Genomic DNA, 18,017 nt, shown 5'->3' with positions numbered 1-18,017 from the left:
TACTTTATACTTATATTAATATTGATACATTTATAAATTGTATAACATATGCTTATACTTGTAAATACATGTTATATAAATATATTGTATATGAATATATAAAAGCATATACTTATATAGACATGTGTATAAATAAATGTATATATAATCAATCCATGCATATGTGAATATAGATATATGTAGTCTGTAAAACAGGCATTAACCCAACATTGGTAACCTATACAGGTTAGGGAGGGTGTGTAAGATTAGTAAGCTTGTATCAATTTGTGCCTTTTATTTATTTATTTTTTTAAATAATACGAGTTAATTCATGTGGTCGGTAAAAAAATTAAAAGAAAATCAGTCTTATTACAAAAGATGAAGATTGCGTGTGGACACTGTAAACCAAGGCCTGTCTCCTTGATACCTAGCTGCAACTACAGCCCAGGAAGAGCCCACTGCATCAGAGGTCCGGAGGGGAAGTATTTTTGTGTTTTGTGTCCTACTAGTCCCACAGGAGCAAGGCGTTGTTCCCAGCTTAATAGGACCTGCTCTTCTTTTCCTAGGCATGCAATCCAAGCTGGAAAGTTCAACAAGTGCATGAGCAGAAGAGCCCTTCCGGAAATGCTGAATTTGCACGGAGCTGCTGAGGCCCGGTGTGTTTCTCTGAGTACGCAGCGGGCTCAGCAGGCAGTCGGCACAGGTCACTACCGCCTCTGACCAGCCCTTCAATGGCCCTCTCTTCCCGGAGTTGTGGCTCTTCCCAGCCCTGCCTCCCGGCCCCGCCCCTCTCTCTGGACGCATCTCTGTGTCCCATCATCACCCGGCGCCGGGCCCTCCCTCCCAGCCCTCCCCTCCTCCCTCCTTCCTTCCTTCCCTTCCTCCCTCTCTCCCTCCCTCCCTCCCAGCTCCTCCACCAGGAAACAACCGGATTCCGGATCCCGGCTGCGGCCTGACCCGTGAGATTCCTTAACCTGGCTGGCAGGCGGGGTTGGAAACCAGCTAAGGGTGGGAGAATGGGAGGAGCTGGGCCTTTGGGCTGCTCTTGGGGGAACCGGGAATAGAGATGGTGTCGGCAGGAAGCCTGTGGTCCCGGGTTTCCCGTGAGGGCAGTCTTTAAACATGGAATCGGCCCCACAGCTGGCAAAGCGTTGGAGGTAGGGGCCCAATCCCCGGCGCTGCAGTTCCAGTTCTTTCCGGGCCAGACCCAGATCCCTGGCCTTTTCCACCTAGTTCTCTCTCCCTCCCCTTTTCAGGGCTCCACTCTAGCCGGGAGGATGAGAGGCCTCAGCTGGGGGCTCCCTGCCACCAGCACTGGGTCCTAAGAGCTGCCATCCAGGCTGGGTAAGTGTCCTCTTCCTTTCTGCCCCATTACAGCTCTAGGCTTTTCCCGTCTTTCTATTCAGCCCTTATCTCCTCCCTATCTTGTGCTTCTGCCAACATCTTCACATCATGCTTCTAGGGAGGTCTTAAGCCTCTTCCTGTAGCCAAAAAGGGGTGTGTGTGTGTGTGTATGTGTGTGTGTGTGTGTGTGTGTGTGTGTGTAGAGGTGTCATACAGCTGGTGTCGTCGTATGAAAGGAATCTGAAGTAGTCTAAAAATAAGATTTCTTGTTGCACACTTAATTTGACATGTTATACGTGGCCAGCTGCTTACGCTCTGACACCCCCCCCCCCCCCGACTTAAATCCTTTGCTCTTACTTGTCCCTGCCCAGTGGCCTCTGAGTATTTCACCTAGCTCAGGGGCTTGATCAAATAGGAAATGTCCCTTTTTGGTCTGTCAATAATTCTCATATATTTATGTCAGTCTGTCATCCTTGCCCCTTTCAGCCGCCCGGATGGCGACCCCAGCCTCAGCCCCAGACACACGGGCTCTAGTGGCTGACTTTGTAGGCTATAAGCTGAGGCAGAAGGGTTATGTCTGTGGAGCTGGCCCTGGGGAAGGCCCAGCAGCCGACCCGCTGCACCAAGCCATGCGGGCTGCTGGAGACGAGTTTGAGACCCGCTTCCGGCGCACCTTCTCTGACCTGGCCGCTCAGCTACATGTGACCCCAGGCTCAGCCCAGCAACGCTTCACCCAGGTTTCCGATGAACTTTTCCAAGGGGGCCCCAACTGGGGCCGTCTTGTGGCATTCTTTGTCTTTGGGGCTGCCCTGTGTGCTGAGAGTGTCAACAAAGAAATGGAGCCACTGGTGGGACAAGTGCAGGATTGGATGGTGACCTACCTGGAGACACGCCTGGCTGACTGGATCCACAGCAGTGGGGGCTGGGTAAGAAGTTTCTCAATTGCTGCTCTCCGCATCCCTCTGCAAAGTTGGTCTTTGTGGGAAAATGGGGCCTCTGGTGGGAGACTGGGGTTGTGCTGGGAAGGGCTGAGTTCCCCTATCTAAGTTGAATCAGACTGAGAGCATCAAGCTAACGGTTCTTCAGGGCTGCCCTGCAGTAATCGCTGGATGGGGTTCAGGGTCCCAAGCAGAAGACTGGATGGAGAGCCTTCAGAGAAAAGTTGTGACCCCTAAGCACATAGTATGGGTGGTGGGGTCAGTCAGGGACGGGTCGTGGCTAGGCAAGCCTTAGCAAAGGATGCCAGTTCTGAACGGAACTTTATTGCCATGGAAGGGGTGGGGCTGACTTCATGGAGACAGTGCAGAGGAGTCGGGGAGGGGCTTCTGTGGGGCTGGTGGGCAGTAGAGCTCTGGCTGGAGCAGCTGGGTGTGGGGGCAGTGCTCACGGTGGATGGAACTGGAACTCTTCCTCCCCTCTTCTCTCCACTATCCTTTCCTGATATCCCTTTCTCCTTTCTCTACTTCCCTTCTCTCCCACAGGCGGAGTTCACAGCTCTATACGGGGACGGGGCCCTGGAGGAGGCGCGGCGTCTGCGGGAGGGGAACTGGGCATCAGTGAGGACAGTGCTGACAGGGGCTGTGGCACTGGGGGCCCTGGTAACTGTAGGGGCCTTTTTTGCTAGCAAGTGAGAAAGTCTAGGGCCAGGTGGGGCTAGGTGTGGCTAGGGGCCAGGAGAGCTGGAACACTAGAGAATGCCCTTGGAAGAAACGGAACAGAGAAAGGCAGGGGAAGGTGGTGTGTGTGGGGGAGCCACCAGTGTGGGAGCCAAGCATGCCAGGCAGGTGGCAGGGAGAATGAGTTGGAAACATTAAGGAATGTTTCAAGGCCAGGAACCCAGAGGGTGGAGTCATCCCACGGCGGGGGGAGGTGGGAGAAATCATGCCTACGTCTTGGGCACACAGTACCCGGAACGTGGCTGGTAGCTCCAAGGACGGGGAGCTTACTTAAAAGATCTGTGTCTCCACTAGATGGATGGGATTTAGGGAGCCTAGAATTCACCTCCCTTTGGAATGGAAGCTTGGTGATCAGGTGACTGGATGAGATGGCGGTGGCTGTGGGCTGCATGGGCACACCTGTGCATGTGCACATGCAGGCATGGTCCTGTGCATGCTGGGCTGTTTGTCAGATCTGGTGATGGGGTACTTAGAGAAAACATTCCTTCTTGCGGTGGCAAGAACAAGGGCCAGTTCACTGCCCTTCTCCCTCTGCCCCTCCCCAGACTTTACGCCTCCAGGCTGAGGGAGGAGCACTATCTAGACTGGGGCTCTGGTACTACTAGAAGTTGTTGGCAGGGCTTTGGAGAGAAGAGTTCTGCAGCTGGCCTTGTTCTTCATCACCCCCTGTTGTGTGCATCTGCACCCGCACCCAGGCTGACAAAGGGTAAGGCTGTGTGGAGCCTGGGTGGGGCGGAGTGGTGGTAGTTGGATTTGCCTGTCACCTTCCCCTCCAACGGTGGCACAAGGGTGCCTAAAGTGTTGCCTGTTTCTAGGACCTCTCTATCCAGCTGAAACTCAAAATTGGGGCTCTAATTTTCCTTTAAAAGATACGGGCATAAATGCTGATCTAGAGTCAGCTTAATTCCTGAGCTGTCTCAGTGAGACTGCCTATCACTGTCTTGAGAGGACCGTTCCAGCTCTGAGGCCCTTGGGAGTGATGGGGACAGGTACTCCTTGACTGGCCTGTTCTGTGTGGTGGAATTGGCGCTGCTTTATCAGGGGCCAGGGATATGGGTTCTAGAGTACCTGCCACCACCTAACACGTTTTCTTTTGAAGCCATGCTCTTTGCATAGGTTGTGTTGTCAACACTTGAGTCTCTGAAGATGGTCATGTTAGAACTCACAGTCCAGTCCCATAGAACAAATCTGGACTCTAGCTTCTTCTTTTGAGGGAGAAATTATTCACTCCAAATGCATGCCCTGAGCCAGACCTCACCGCTGCACTTCCCAAGGTGCTAACATTGCTGCTCTTTAATGCCGACTCCGTTCCCAGTGCTCTAGAACCCTACCTGCCTATCCGAGCGAGCGAGCGAGCGAGCGAGCCAGCGAGAGAGCCCTGACTGGCTTGGCTAGGCCAGGCCACAGCTGCCTCGCTTGTCTCTTCACTCGGTCCTAGAATGTGGCATCGATTGTGCTTGCTAGAATGTGGGACCAAATTGGCCTCAGGTGTTTTAGTACAGACTTTTGCTTTTGAGAGAAGGTTGCACTTTTTAACAGTGTCTATGGGGGATGTGGGAGACTGCATGTGCCAGTTGGTCTGTTTTGAGGGTGACGATCTAAGACACTCGGAGCTGTCTGTGGCAAGCAGTTGGAGTGGGGGGATCTGACTTGCTCAGGACAAACTAGGCCAGTGGTTTTCAAACTGCTTGGCAGGGCCCCGACATGCCCTAGGGGTTGTCTCAGGAGTCCTTAGGGAGAAGAGAGAGTGGAGGGCCTGGACAGTTTGCCCTCAAACAGAACAGCTCCCCTTGTAGCTGTCTTACGTATCGGGGTTCAGGGTAAGATTTATTTGTGGTAAGGGCTTTGCTGCTGAAAAATGTTAGAAAACCGCTGACTAGACCATCAGCTCCATATGGAGCCCTGCTCCTTGAAGTTCAGGGAAGACTCTCTGCTCTGCCCTTCCCATGGGACACCTACCCAAGATAGCATTCCTGGGGGCCTTTAGCAAACAGGAGCAGGGGACCAGGGTCAGGTTACCAGCAAGCTCTGCTCTCAAGCCTTCAGACAGGTGGAAGGAGAGGCTGTGTTATGATAGGCTAAAGGGTTGATCTTGGTCTGGATTCCCAGAAGCTTAGCTTAAATGGGACCACAGTGGAGAGTTGTGACCTATTTTGCCCTTCCTTCTAAGGGCCAGTGGAAACCCAGAGACTCTTCTGTCAGGGAAACCAGGGACTGTCTTTTAGAGCCATATAGTTCCTTGGGATTAGCTCTTGGCCAAGAAGGCTGAGTATGGCTCCCAGACTTTAAATCCATTTCATTTTTTAAATGAGGGAAATGGATATAATTTTTCAGATATTAAGTAGGTGGAGAGGATGTTCTCGCTCCCCAAAGCCCAAAGGGACAAATAGGGACTTTGCTTAGGCCAAGGCAAGAGCGGAAGTGGGCACTCATCCTGCAGCTATCACTCCCACTCCCCACTTACACTAGGGCATACATATACTATTTTACTTTTTTAAATCATAAACGGCAGGAGAACAGATTTGGTTAGTTTAGAAGAGAAAAAGCTCTATAAATATAAATATATATTCCTGTATTTTTATTTAATAATTTATAAATGCCAAGTTCATTTGACTTTTATTTTTGTGTAATATGTAATGGTCGTATTAAAAAATAAATAAATAAAGCCCAGAAATTTAATGAGAAGTACTGAACAGGGTTTTGTGACTTCTATACTGTACAGCCTGGGTTTTAGCACTTTCCTTAGCCAGTCATTTATGACTATGACCTTGCTAAGGGGAATAATTGGAGTTAGAGGGTTTGGGGAAAGAAAGTATTGAGGTCAAAACAAAACAAACCCCACCTACCCCACCCCTGGCCTAATACCCAAACCTAAGAACTCTATACCAGCTCTGTCCTCCAGAAGGCGCAGGCACATACGATAGGTACATCTGAAGCCCTGCACACAACAATCCCTCCTCAAATATCCTGGCTTGGTGTGGTGGCAAACAGCTGCAGTCCCAGTAGTTAGATAGGAAGGTGAGCCACCAGGTATATAGTGAAGTCAAGGCTTCGTGAGACCTTATCTCTAAACAGCTGATGTAAAGCAAAAGGGTAATTAGTGCATGGAGGCTGGTTTGTTTTTTTGTTTTTTGTTTTGTTTTGTTTTGTTTTTTTGATTTGGTTTTTTCGAGACAGGGTTTCTCTGTGTAACCCTGGCTGTCCTGGAACTCACTCTGTAGACCAGGCTGTCCTGGAACTCAGAAATCCGCCTGCCTCTGCCTCCCAGAGTGCTGGGATTACAGGTGTGTGCCACCACTGCCCGGCGAGGTTGTTCTTAAGTAATATTCTCAAATACAAAAGCTAGGCTGTGAACTCAGCTCTGAGTTTCTTGGCAGCCAAAGCAATCTGGAAAACAGTGAGATTCAAAGCTGTATAGTTACTCAAGAGGCAGAGTTTTCTGAAAAGATACTTAGTGACAGAATTGATAGCAAATAGAATAGTTTATATCTCTGTCCATTTACAAATGCCAAGTGGGGATCCAGAAGGCCTTAGGTTTGTCTATCAGCCTCGTTATAATTCAGACTAATATGTTCCTTTATAGTGGTCTGATTACTAAGTTTTAGTAATCCAAAGGGACAGATGACTGTTTTCTTTATATAGTTCTGTGTAAATGTGACTCATATAGATGACACCTTTAATAAAGTTGGGCCACACTTAGTTACAATTTCTGACCACTGAGGTTGGGTTAGGGTAGTCCTTGCTCATGCTGTAAATCTCTCACACCTCAGGAGCAGGACTTTAATTGTAGATCTGGCTGGGAATACATGTAGCCAAGCCAGCCTGACTGCAAGGTAAGACTCATTGTCAGGAGAAAGAACAAAACTGAAACCTTACAGTTTCCCTCAATTGGGTACATCATAGATATTCTTCATCAAGTTTTTGTTTGCTTTTTCTTTGATTTTTTTGTAGCTTGTAGCCCAGTGTGGGTTCAGACTGACTGTCGAGATTCCAGGTGTGTGCAAACAGGTCTGGCTGAATTCTTTGAAAATTAAAACAAAAACAAAAACAAACAAATAAAAACCCTAATGTGGTTATGGGGAATAACCATAAAATAATAATAAATAACTAATCAATAACCAATAAATAATAAAAAACACAACCCAAAGCTGAATGTGGTGCTGCCAGTTTATAATTCCATCTTTTAGAGGACATAAGAGGCAGGATTGGTGCCACTGTGGCTTATATGAGACCCTGTTCAACACACACACACAGGGACAACAGAGATTTTGACCAGAAAGCATAATATAATGGATACATGGATGCTTCTCATTCATCATTCAACTCTAGAGAAAATGTTCAATATTTTCTGCATATTTAACACAGTTCTGGGCTGACAGGCAAAGGGAGTGGAAGACACAGCTCAGCTTCAACGTTGTTCTTACACTCCAGTAGGGGATCAAACAAACAAATCTCATAACTATGTTAGAAAGCAGTAAATAATACTATGAGGAAAGATGCATGTTAACACACACCTTTCATCATAGTGTTAGGGAGGCAGCCTCCAGGCAGCTCTGCAAGTTCAAGGCCAGCCTAACTGACCTACGTGTGAGACCCCATCTATAGATATTTTTAAGTAAGAAGATCAAGAGTAGAAATATGTAGATACTCTAATTGTAAATCAAATGGTCAGGGAAACCCTCCTGTCCAAGATGACAAGTAAAACCATGAGTTATGGTATAATTGAAGATACCTATTAGCACATAAACATTTTTTTATTTTCCTATAAAACTATAAGTTAGAAAATAGTATGTGACAGTATGAAGACTCACACTTTATCTGTGTGAACCTCCTGATTTAAATGAAGACTTCAGCAAGAGCAGACGAAGATGCCATTTGTGGTTTTGTTTGGTGGATAGGTTTTGTTCATTCTGCTGTCAGTATTTTTTGATTGGGGGGGGGGGATAGTAAGTATAAGCATCTGACAGAGCAACTGAAAGCAAGTTTTTCAGATAAAAAGTGAGCCAGTCAAGCCCCGTGATGGGCCTATGCACTTTCAGTCTCAACATTGAGGGATGGGAAGGGTCACTGAAAGTTGGAGGTTGATCTGTCTAGATAGTGAGTTGTGAGCCAGCCAGGGCTACATAGGCAGACCCTTTATCAAAACATTAGCCACTCAGTGGGCTGGCATGATGACCTAGTGGGTAACAGTGCTTACCACTGTGCCTGGCAACCCGAGTTCAGGCTTGGACGGTGGAAAGGGTCTACTGAGTCTAGCAAGTGGTCCTCTTTCCTCACACAGTGCCATGACATGTGTTCCCTTCAAATAAATAAGTATAAAAAGAAAAGATGAAAGTTAGCTAATCAGCTGAGCTCTTAGAGAAATGGCTATAAGAGTCCTTGCTGCTCAATTAGAGGAGTTCAGATCCTCGGATCTGTGTCAGGTAGTTCAAACCTCCAGTTCCAGGAGATTATAAATACCTCTGCTTTCTGTGGGCACCAGAACATAGACCCATACATGAACAAAATGTTTTAAAAGTTATCCAGTCAAAACTGAAATGAAGCAGCCTGGTAGAAGCTCTTTCACATTCAAATGCGACCTCACTTCTGTACTAGGTCTGATCTAGGAAGTTAATGCAAGCTAGGTCAGACCACACCAGAAGATACCAGGATCTTTCTAAAATAGACACGAAAGGCTGGGCAGAGAGTGCAGCATTCTGAGTGCTTACTGTCCTCACAGAGGACCTGGTTCACATCTCAGCACCCATAGAACAGCTCACAACTACCTGTACACAGTTCCCGGGAATCTGATGCCCTCTGGCTTTTGTGGGCTCCTGCATTTAAGTGCTACACATAAATTCACACCAGCACACATATACATACATAGAAAAATAATCAGTCTTTAAAAATAGCATAAGGCTTCAAGTCTTATGCCAGCACTGTCCAGTGAAATATAACGCAAGTCACAAAAAGGTTTTACATATTTTTAGAAGCCTCATTAAAAATGTAAGAGAATGCCTTTAATCCTAGTATTAGGAAGGCAGAAGGGTGGTTGGGGATCCTCACTCTGTAGCTGTGTAGCTCACTACGTCCTGAAACACACTATGTAGACCAGGCTGGCCTTGAACTCAATGAGATCCACCTGTCTCTGGGTCCAGCCCCACCCCCCTTTTCTTTGAGACAGGGTCTCATGTAGCTCAGTCTAGCCTCAGCTTTCCTATATAAGTGAGGCTGGCCTTGAACTCCTGATGCTTCTGCTCCCCCACCCACCAAGTGCTAGGAATTCAGGAGTAGGTTATGTTATCACACCAAACTCTGTAGGGTATTTTGTTTTTCAAGATGTTAAAAAATGTGTATGTGTGTGGGAGAGTATGTGCATGTATGTTAGTACCTGTGGAAGTTAGGTGGAGTGAGCATGTGGGTGCTGAACTCAGGTCCTCTGTAAGAATACCAAGACTCCTGTGGCTTTTGAGACAAGGTTTCTCTGTGGCCTGTCTGTCCTGGAACTCGATCTATAGACCAGCTGACCTCAAACTTACAGAGATCCACCTGCCTCTGCCTCCCCAGTGCTGGGATTAAAGGTGTTTAGCTCTATTAACTCACCGTGCAGACTGGTCTGGAACTCCTGTTTTCCTGCTTTATCTTCTCAAGTACTAAGATTACATGTGTGTGTCACAATGCTGAGAAAATAATAACCTGAGGAAGCTGAGGGAGGAGGAGCTCAGGTTTCTGGTCAGACTGGTAATAGTCTCAAAAACAAAACAGACTGCAGGGCGTGGTGTCCCACGCCTTTAATCCCAGCACTTGGGAGGCAGAGGCAGGCGGATTTCTGAGTTCGAGGCCAGCCTGGTCTACAGAGTGAGTTCCAGGACAGCCAGGCCTACACAGAGAAACCCTGTCTCGAAAAAACAAAAAACAACAACAACAAAAACCAGACAGGCAATGGTGGTGGTGCATGCTTTTAATCCCAGCATTTGGGAGCTAGAGGTAGGCAGATCTTTTGAGTTTGAGGCCAGGCTGGTCTACAGAGAGAGTTCAAGGAAAGCCAGGGCTACACAGAGATCCTGTATCAAACAGCAAAATTACTAGATAGGCGTGGCAGAACACACCTTTAATCCCAGAGTCTAGGAGGTAGAGGTGGGCGTGGCTGTGTGAGATTAAGGTCAGCCTTGACTATATAAATTGAGCTTCAGGCCAGCCAGAGTCAGTCAGTGAGATCCTTTCTTGGAACAACACCATCACCACACGACCCTTAGTTAGCAAACCCTTCAAATTTTGAATTGGTCGGAATCAGTATAAGAGACCTTTCTTTGGAACTTATTTAGTGCCTGACTTCGGTGATCAACTTTAGTTCAGATGAATCCTCAGCAACAGTATGACTCTTCTTCCAGCTCCCAAGATTCTGAGGTAAGGAATGCAACAGTGGGTGTAATGAGCCATACTTCTGACTTTGCTTTGCTTAAAGAGATTCCTTTTTGTCCCACTCCCCTATTGCAACCAAGTTAACCTTTCTGGTTGTGTTTGGATGATTCTACCCCTCAGACTTGTAGTTTGGTCTGTCTTCAAAAAGTCCTCTTGCAGACTTAGCATTACTGTAATTTCTATAAATGTGTGGGATTTCTTCTGGAGTTGGTATCATACTACCTTCTCCAGGGCCAGATCCTTATGGTTATTTGAAGGTGCAGATCCGTCTTGAGAACCTGAATGGAGGATTTCCTCTGGGGTCTTCAAAGGTGTTTGGAAGCTAGGAAATTACACCTAGAAATTGCAGTCACCCAATAATCACACATGTGTACTCTGCTAAGTGTATCACCATTAATGGATACAAATATAAACAGGTCTTGACCCATTATGTGCAGGCACTCCACCTAGTTAGGAAGCAGCACAGAATGGTTAAGTAGAAACAGAATGTGCAGTGGACATAGGCCCACTTGTTTCAAGATAGAATGAGAAAGCTGGTGGAAGGCATTCTTACTGAGGTGGTTTGGTTTAGGAGAAACTGCACACGAAGGGCTAAATCATCCCTTAGGTAAACCCGGAGAATGAGAAGTATGGAGATGACACTTGCAAACTAGCCCTAAGGCTACAGTAAGGAATTTTGACACTTCAGCTGGCCAGGAAAAAGAGGATGTTGTAACAAGTTAGAGAAAAAAGGCTGAATCTAAGAGTCTAAAAAAAACCCAGTCACCTATGCAGAACAATTCGTCCTCACTCATGCAGAGGATTCCAAGTCTGAGTAAGGATTAGTGAAATTTGTTGTTGTTTTTTTTTTTTTTTTTTTTTTTTTTTTTTTTTTGGAGGTTATTTCTCTTTGTAGTGCTGACTGTCCTGGGAACTCACTCTGTAGAGTAGTCTGGGTTTGAACACAGAGAAATCTGCTTGCCTCCGCTTTCAGAGCGCTGGTATTAAAGGCATACGCCACCACACCCAGCCTAGGAATCCTCTAGCATTAAGCCAGACAAGCCTTTCAGGGTTCACCTGTCGTACAACGGGTGTCTACCAATCCCATAAGCCAATCGGCATCCAAGAATGGGCCACTTTGGTGAGGCGTTTGGAAGATTGGTCCTTTTCACTTCACCAAGTCAGGGGCCAATTGTGGAGCATCCTCCATGTTGTGGGCCCGCCCATGGGCGGAGGATGAGCGGAAAGTCGTCACAGTGAGGGCGTATTATTACCTAAGGACTAGACTGGAGGTGGGGTGTGTTGATTGACAGGCATATTTCACCTACCGGGTTCAGAGAATTTGGCATAGTGACCCGCCTTAGAGGTGGGATCCTGCTTGATTGCCAGGTAGAATTCTCCAATAGTATTCGAGCTTAGGGTAACGGGCAGGCTGACTGACTAATGAATCCTCGGCGTGGCCGGCTCAGTTCTCCAATCGCCGAGCGGCGGGCCCCAGTCTGAGCGGCGATGGCGGCGGCGGCGGCGGCGGCAGCAGCAGCGGGGGCTGCGGGCGGTCGGGGCTCCGGGCCGGGGCGGCGGCGCCATCTTGTGCCCGGGGCCGGTGGGGAGGCCGGGGAGGGGGACCCGGGGGGCGCAGGGGACTACGGGAACGGCCTGGAGTCTGAGGAGCTGGAGCCTGGAGAGCTGCTGCCGGAGCCCGAACCCGAAGAAGAGCCGCCCCGGCCCCGCGCCCCTCCGGGAGCTCCGGGTCCTGGGCCCGGCTCGGGAGCCCCCGGCAGTCAGGAGGAGGAGGAAGAGCCGGGACTGGTTGAGGCCGACCCCGGTGACGGCGCCATTGAGGACCCGGTGAGGGAAGGAAGCCGAGCGAGCGGGCCAGGTCATGGGAGGCCCAAAGCACGGGCAGGAGGCAGGCAGGCAGGCAGGCAGGCGGGGGGTGGGGTTGGGCGGGGAATAACGTGGCTGGTGGCGGGCCGAGGCCGTTCGTGAGCGGGCTGATGGGGCATCATGGGTGCCTAGGGTGGCTCTGGAGAAGGTAAATTCCCTCTTTTTACTTTTCCGCGTGTGTTTTTTTTAAAAATTCATTTTCTATTTAAATCACGACCCTCGCACGAGGCAAGGGAAATGGCCGAGCACGGCTGTGTCCGGGCCCAGACAAAATGTACGGCACAGCCCATGCGTCTGTGGTTAACTGCATGCCCTGCTCATTCATTGTAGGAGCTAGAAGCGATCAAAGCTCGAGTCAGGGAGATGGAGGAAGAGGCTGAGAAGCTAAAGGAGCTACAAAACGAGGTAGAGAAGCAGATGAATATGAGTCCACCCCCAGGCAATGGTGAGTAAATGGCCTCATGCACGAACAGTCCGGGTCTTTGGTTGATACGGTGGTGGGGGTGGTGGGGGAAGACCGCGGCGTGGCATTACAGGCTCGGGACCTTGAAGCTGCTTGTCTGAGCAGTTTTTCTGGGCAGGTGCTGTGGCTCATAGTCCATGATGTGTTCCACTGACCTTTGTTAGACACAAGGCGTTTTGGTGGCTAGTCTTGTGCCTTTCTTTGTCTCATTTATAAATGTGTTTCTCTTTGTTCTTAGTTTGTCTGTACCCTTCTTGTGGCGATTACCAGCTGGCATTTGACCTTCAAGTCTTAAACACTTTTTAGGTAGAAACCCTTCAGTTAGGACTTATGACTGATGGCTGTGAGGGAGTTCTTTAAAAATGTCAGATTTCAGTCCATTCCATTTTGTTCACTCTGAGGCATTTCAGCCAAAGCCAAGTAGAGACTCGACTTGAGAAATGTAAAATCTTAACAGCGTTTTCTATGGTTTTTAAGAAGTAGTTTCTCTAATGTATATTGAAACCTACTGTGTGCTGGGCATTACTGTTCTAGGTAATTGATATAGTAGAAGTATACCAAAATCTTAGCCAGATGGTGGAAATGTATATGTATTGATCCAGCAGAAAATGTGCTTGCTTAAAGTAATTTTTATTTCCTTTAAAAGCTGGCCCGGTGATCATGTCTCTTGAAGAGAAGATGGAGGCCGATGCCCGTTCTATCTACGTTGGCAATGTATGTTATTAAGGGAGGATCTGCTTTGGGTTTAGGGGGACATTGTTTCTCATTACTTTGTTACCTGTTCAGATGGAGTTTTCCCAGTCCTTGTTAAGTGTTCCTTTCCTTAGGTGGACTATGGTGCAACAGCAGAAGAGCTGGAAGCCCATTTTCATGGCTGTGGTTCAGTCAACCGCGTTACTATACTCTGTGACAAATTTAGTGGCCATCCCAAAGGGTAAGTAGGGGATAAGTTGAGATGATTTTAGTCACAGTTTAAAAATACATATCACTTTTCATATCACTACCACCATTCTCTGAGCTTGGAATTGAACCCAGGACCTTGAACATGTTGATCTACTACTAAAGTAGTGTTAACTCGTTTTAAGAATTCTACTTATTTATGTGGTTGGTTGGCTTTCTTTTTTTTCTTCGAGACAGGGTTTCTCTGTGTAGCTCTGGCTGTCCTAGAACTCACTCTGTAGACCAGGCTGTCCTGGAACTCAGAAAATCCGCCTGCCTCTTGCCTCCCAAATGCTGGGATTACAGGTGTGCGCCACCACCACCCGGCTCGGTGGGTTTTATTTGTGTTTCTCTGTTTAATCCTGGCTATACTAGAATTAGCTCTGTAGATCAGGCTGGCCTCAAACTCAAGAGATACACCTGGGTCTGCCTCTCTGGTGCTGGGATTAGGCTTATGCTACCATGACTATACGAGCAGTTGTGAATCAAATGCCTTCAGAGGCCAGGTAATAAAGACTGGGCAGGCAGGGGTGAGATTGTAAGTAAACTAGAAAGGGAGGCATCATCTACTCAGCACCAGCTGTGTGTGTGTGTGTGTCTATATGTCTATATGGAAATCTGGGTCTTGTTATTTTTAATTTTGGTGGTACTGGTGACTGAACCTTTGGATGTAGGCTAGGCAGGTCTTCTTACTGAGACATATCTCAGACACACCCCATACCCACCTTTTCAAGCTTTTTATTGTGAAATGGGGTTTCTTAAGTTGTCCAGGCTGGTCTTAGCAACTCTATAGCTTGGACAGACTGTGAATTTATATTCTCCTGTCTCCGCCTACTGAGTAGCTGGGATTACAAACTGTTCACTATACTCAATAATACTTGGAAGTTTTTTATAAATACTGTTATTTAAATGGTTATTTTAAAACATTAACACCAGGTGGTGGTGATGGTGGTGGTGCATGCCTTTAATCCCACCACTTGGGAGGCAGAGGCCTGTGGATTTCTGAGTTTGAACCCAGCCTGGTCTACAGAGTGAGTTCCAGGACAGCCAGGACTACAAAGAGAAACCCTGTCTCAACCCCCCCAACCCCCCCAAAATGTTAACATATTCCAATTGACTATATTTACAAGTTGGGTTTAACCTGTAGGCTATTTGTAAAGTCTGAAAAAATGGCCAAATTATTCTTTTCCAGGTTTGCATATATAGAGTTCTCAGACAAAGAGTCAGTGAGGACGTCCCTGGCCTTAGATGAGTCCCTGTTTAGAGGAAGACAAATCAAGGTAAGCATAGTATGCTGGCTCTCTATTCTGTAACAGATTCTCTGGCTTGACTCCAAGGCTTTCTGTTCTCTGTCCTTTTCAGGTGATTCCCAAACGAACCAACAGACCAGGCATCAGCACAACAGACCGGGGTTTCCCACGTGCCCGATACCGTGCCCGGGCTGCCAATTACAACAGCTCCCGATCTCGATTCTACAGTGGTTTTAACAGCAGGCCCCGGGGTCGAATCTACAGGTCAGGATAGATGGGCTGCTCCTCTTCCCCGCCTCCCATGAGCCCTTAGGCTTTGTTCTCTCCTCATCTGAGGACCCTTACTCCCTTGTCCTCCCTTTGGTTCTAGGGACTTGGTCCTGCTTGTGCAGAGTAAGGAAGTAGTTGCAGGCCAGTTCTGTGTTTTCTTGAACAGAAGTTGCTGAGGGTGGATTTGTTCTGAGATGTTTCCTCCCTCAGCCTTCTTTTGGGGACTTGGTGACAGTGGAAGTGTTTACTCTGAGTTATAAGGCCTCCCGGTAGGGAAAGCACTGCTTGGACTTGTTACTTTTCCCATGCGTGGAAGGACCCAGCTCCTGGCTGCTCCTCCCCCGGCCGTGTGGGAGGACTGTTCCCAAGGTTAGCTGTCTGATGGGGCCTAGTGGCTCCATAGCGTGCCTGTGCTGTATTTACTTCTGTCCTTGCATTTAAACTGCACGTCGAGAAATCTGCTTTTTTACCGGATAGGGTGGGTTTAAGTGCACATGAGCCCCGGACAAACAGTGCATCCTTTCCTTGTCCCTCAGTGTCTTAGATGGCCTTCCTTGTCCCTTTCCCACTTCAAGGCCCACCAGTTTGCCAGTTGTGTTATTCCTGGATTGAGGCCTCACTTTTGATGTCTCCCTTCAGTTACTGGGGCAATTGCGGGCCCACGGGGAGGGGCTTGTTTGTACTGAACTTTCCAGTAACCCTGTTAACACCTAACTCTCCTTCTTTCTTCCAGGGGCCGGGCTAGAGCGACATCATGGTATTCCCCTTACTAAAAAAAGTGTGTATTAGGAGGAGAGAGAGGAAAAAAAGAGGAAAGAAGGAAAAAAAAAGAATTAAAAAAAAAAAAAGAAAAACAGAAGATGACCTTGATGGAAAAAAAATATTTAAAAAAAAAAAAAGATATACTGTGGAAGGGGGGAGAATCCCATAACTAACTGTGAGGAGGGACCTGCTTTGGGAGTAGGGGAAGGCCCAGGGCGTGGGGCAGGGGCTACATATTCCCTCTGGGGATTCGCCATGGACACATCTCAACTGTGCAAGCTGCTCCCCGATTCCCTGCTCCCCTCCATCCTCTCTGGGCCTGCGTGGGGTAGGTGGGCTCAGGGGTAGGAGGGCCTTTTTTTTACCCAGGGCTCTGGAAGGACACCAAACTGTTCAGCTTGTCTCCTCCCCTCGTCTTCTCCCTGCCTTTTGCAGTCCCTGCCTGCCTGCTCCTGTCCTGCCAGGTCTCCGCCCACCCTGCCCTTCTTTCCTCTGGCTCCCTGCCCCTTCAGTTTGCCTGGTGATCTATTTTGTTTCCTTTTGTGTTTCTTTTTCTGTTTTGAGTGTCTTTCTTTGCAGGTTTCTGTAGCCGGAAGATCTCGCTCCCAGAGGCTCCAGTGTAAATTCCCCTTACCCTTGGGGAAATGCACTACTTTGTTTTGGGGAGTTTGGGGGTGTTTTTGTTTTTCAGGTGTTTTTGTTTTGTTTTGTTTTTTTCTTTACCTTTATTTTCCCTTTTATTTGGAGGGAATGGGAGGAAGTGGGAACAGGGTGGTAGGGGGTGGCTTTTGTTTATTTTTTTTTTAACTCATTTCCAGGGGATGGGATTTTTTTTTTTTAAATAATGTGTCATGAATAAAGTTGTTTATGAAAAAACTGTTTGGACCTTTGGATATGTATATGGTTATATACCAGTTCTCTCAAGCCACAGATAGTTTTTAGTTTACCGGGGAGTACTGGTGTTTTACAGAGGGAAGTTACAACTAACTATAACATTCAGTTGAGGGTGATTGTGCCCTCAAGAGTGGCATTGTTGCCGTGCAGGGATACAGGAAGGCACATCTCTTGAGCTTGAGGCCATTCCGGCCTACATAGTTACAGGCCAGTCAGGGCTATACAGTGAGACAACTGAAATTTGGGTCTTACTAACTCTTGTGCCTCAAGAAGGATATGCAAAGAAATGGCAAAAACAAGGACAACTAAACGTCTCTCTGAGCAGACACCTTTAATCCAGAGGTGGAAGTAGGCGGATCTCAAGTCTGCAGAGTTGCAGGCCAGAGGGGGTTACAGATTTATATCATAAGGTCTGACAACTCTTGGATACTACATTAGCGAATGTGAGATGTCAAGAGGTTTTATTGATTTTTCTCAGTCCTGCCTCTGTGTACCATACCATATTTGCACTACCTGTGGAGGCCAAAAAGGGATTGAGAATTTGTCAGGGAATTGGAAAGGGCTGGGAACCAAAGCTGGGTGTTCTGAAGAGCAGTCACTGCTCTTAACCACTGAACTATCACTAACCCAGGATGGATTCCAGCCTCAGGAAGTCCATTCTGCCATTGCTAGTTCTGGTGACTTGGTCTGCATGCCCTTCAAAACTAAGCTGCGAGCCGGGCAATGGGGGCACACGCCTGTAATCCCAGCACTTGTGAGGCGGAGTCAGGCAGATTTCTGAATTCAAGGCCAGCCTAGTCTATAGAGTTCTAGGACAGCAAGGGCTACACAGAGAAACTCTTGTCTCGAAAAACCAACTCCCCGCCCCCCCCCAAAAAACACTACATTCTGCATTCATGAAGCCCTTAAACCTCTCAGGTTTCTTGCAGGAGTGTTAACCACCAGTGTATTTTAGCATTATTGTACTACCTCTTGTTTTAGTCCCTTTCTTGAGATAAAGCTGAAATACATGATCTCTGGATACTTTTGCAGACGCTGGTTAGCAGGAAGCAGTCTACAGTTCAGCAATAATAGGAGCATGAATACGGTGGTCAACAAGAGACCCCATGCAAGAGGATTGCTCATAGATCTGAGCTAGATTTTGTTTTCTGGGTTGTTTGTTTCTTTTTTTAA

The 18,017-nt window shown here is 47.6% G+C and overlaps 1 protein-coding gene across 4 annotated transcripts; it reads left to right on the top strand.

Moving 5' to 3' along the window:
- Nucleotides 1–817: 817 nt before the first annotated feature.
- On the top strand, nucleotides 818–16,119 carry Bcl2l2 (BCL2 like 2). Of its 4 annotated transcripts, none has more exons than XM_052191472.1 (7): nucleotides 11,874–12,227; nucleotides 12,597–12,711; nucleotides 13,376–13,443; nucleotides 13,557–13,663; nucleotides 14,861–14,948; nucleotides 15,031–15,182; nucleotides 15,922–16,119. In XM_052191472.1, exons 1-7 carry the CDS (start codon nucleotides 11,889–11,891, stop codon nucleotides 15,959–15,961), a joined length of 909 nt encoding a protein of 302 aa, XP_052047432.1. In that variant the 5' UTR covers nucleotides 11,874–11,888; the 3' UTR covers nucleotides 15,962–16,119. The 4 variants fall into 4 exon arrangements, with proteins under 4 accessions (XP_052047433.1, XP_052047434.1, XP_052047432.1 ...); XM_052191475.1 differs by lacking the exon at nucleotides 11,874–12,227 and adding an exon at nucleotides 12,395–12,414; XM_052191473.1 differs by lacking the exons at nucleotides 11,874–12,227; nucleotides 12,597–12,711; nucleotides 13,376–13,443; ... (2 more) ...; nucleotides 15,031–15,182; nucleotides 15,922–16,119 and adding exons at nucleotides 818–938; nucleotides 1,236–1,323; nucleotides 1,810–2,249; nucleotides 2,805–5,684.
- Nucleotides 16,120–18,017: the final 1,898 nt, after the last annotated feature.

The sequence above is a fragment of the Apodemus sylvaticus genome, chromosome 8, assembly GCF_947179515.1.
Source record: "Apodemus sylvaticus chromosome 8, mApoSyl1.1, whole genome shotgun sequence".
NCBI lineage: Eukaryota > Metazoa > Chordata > Mammalia > Rodentia > Muridae > Apodemus > Apodemus sylvaticus.
The sequence above is the reverse complement of the archived record's forward strand: the minus strand, read 5'-3'. Positions and strand labels throughout refer to the sequence as shown.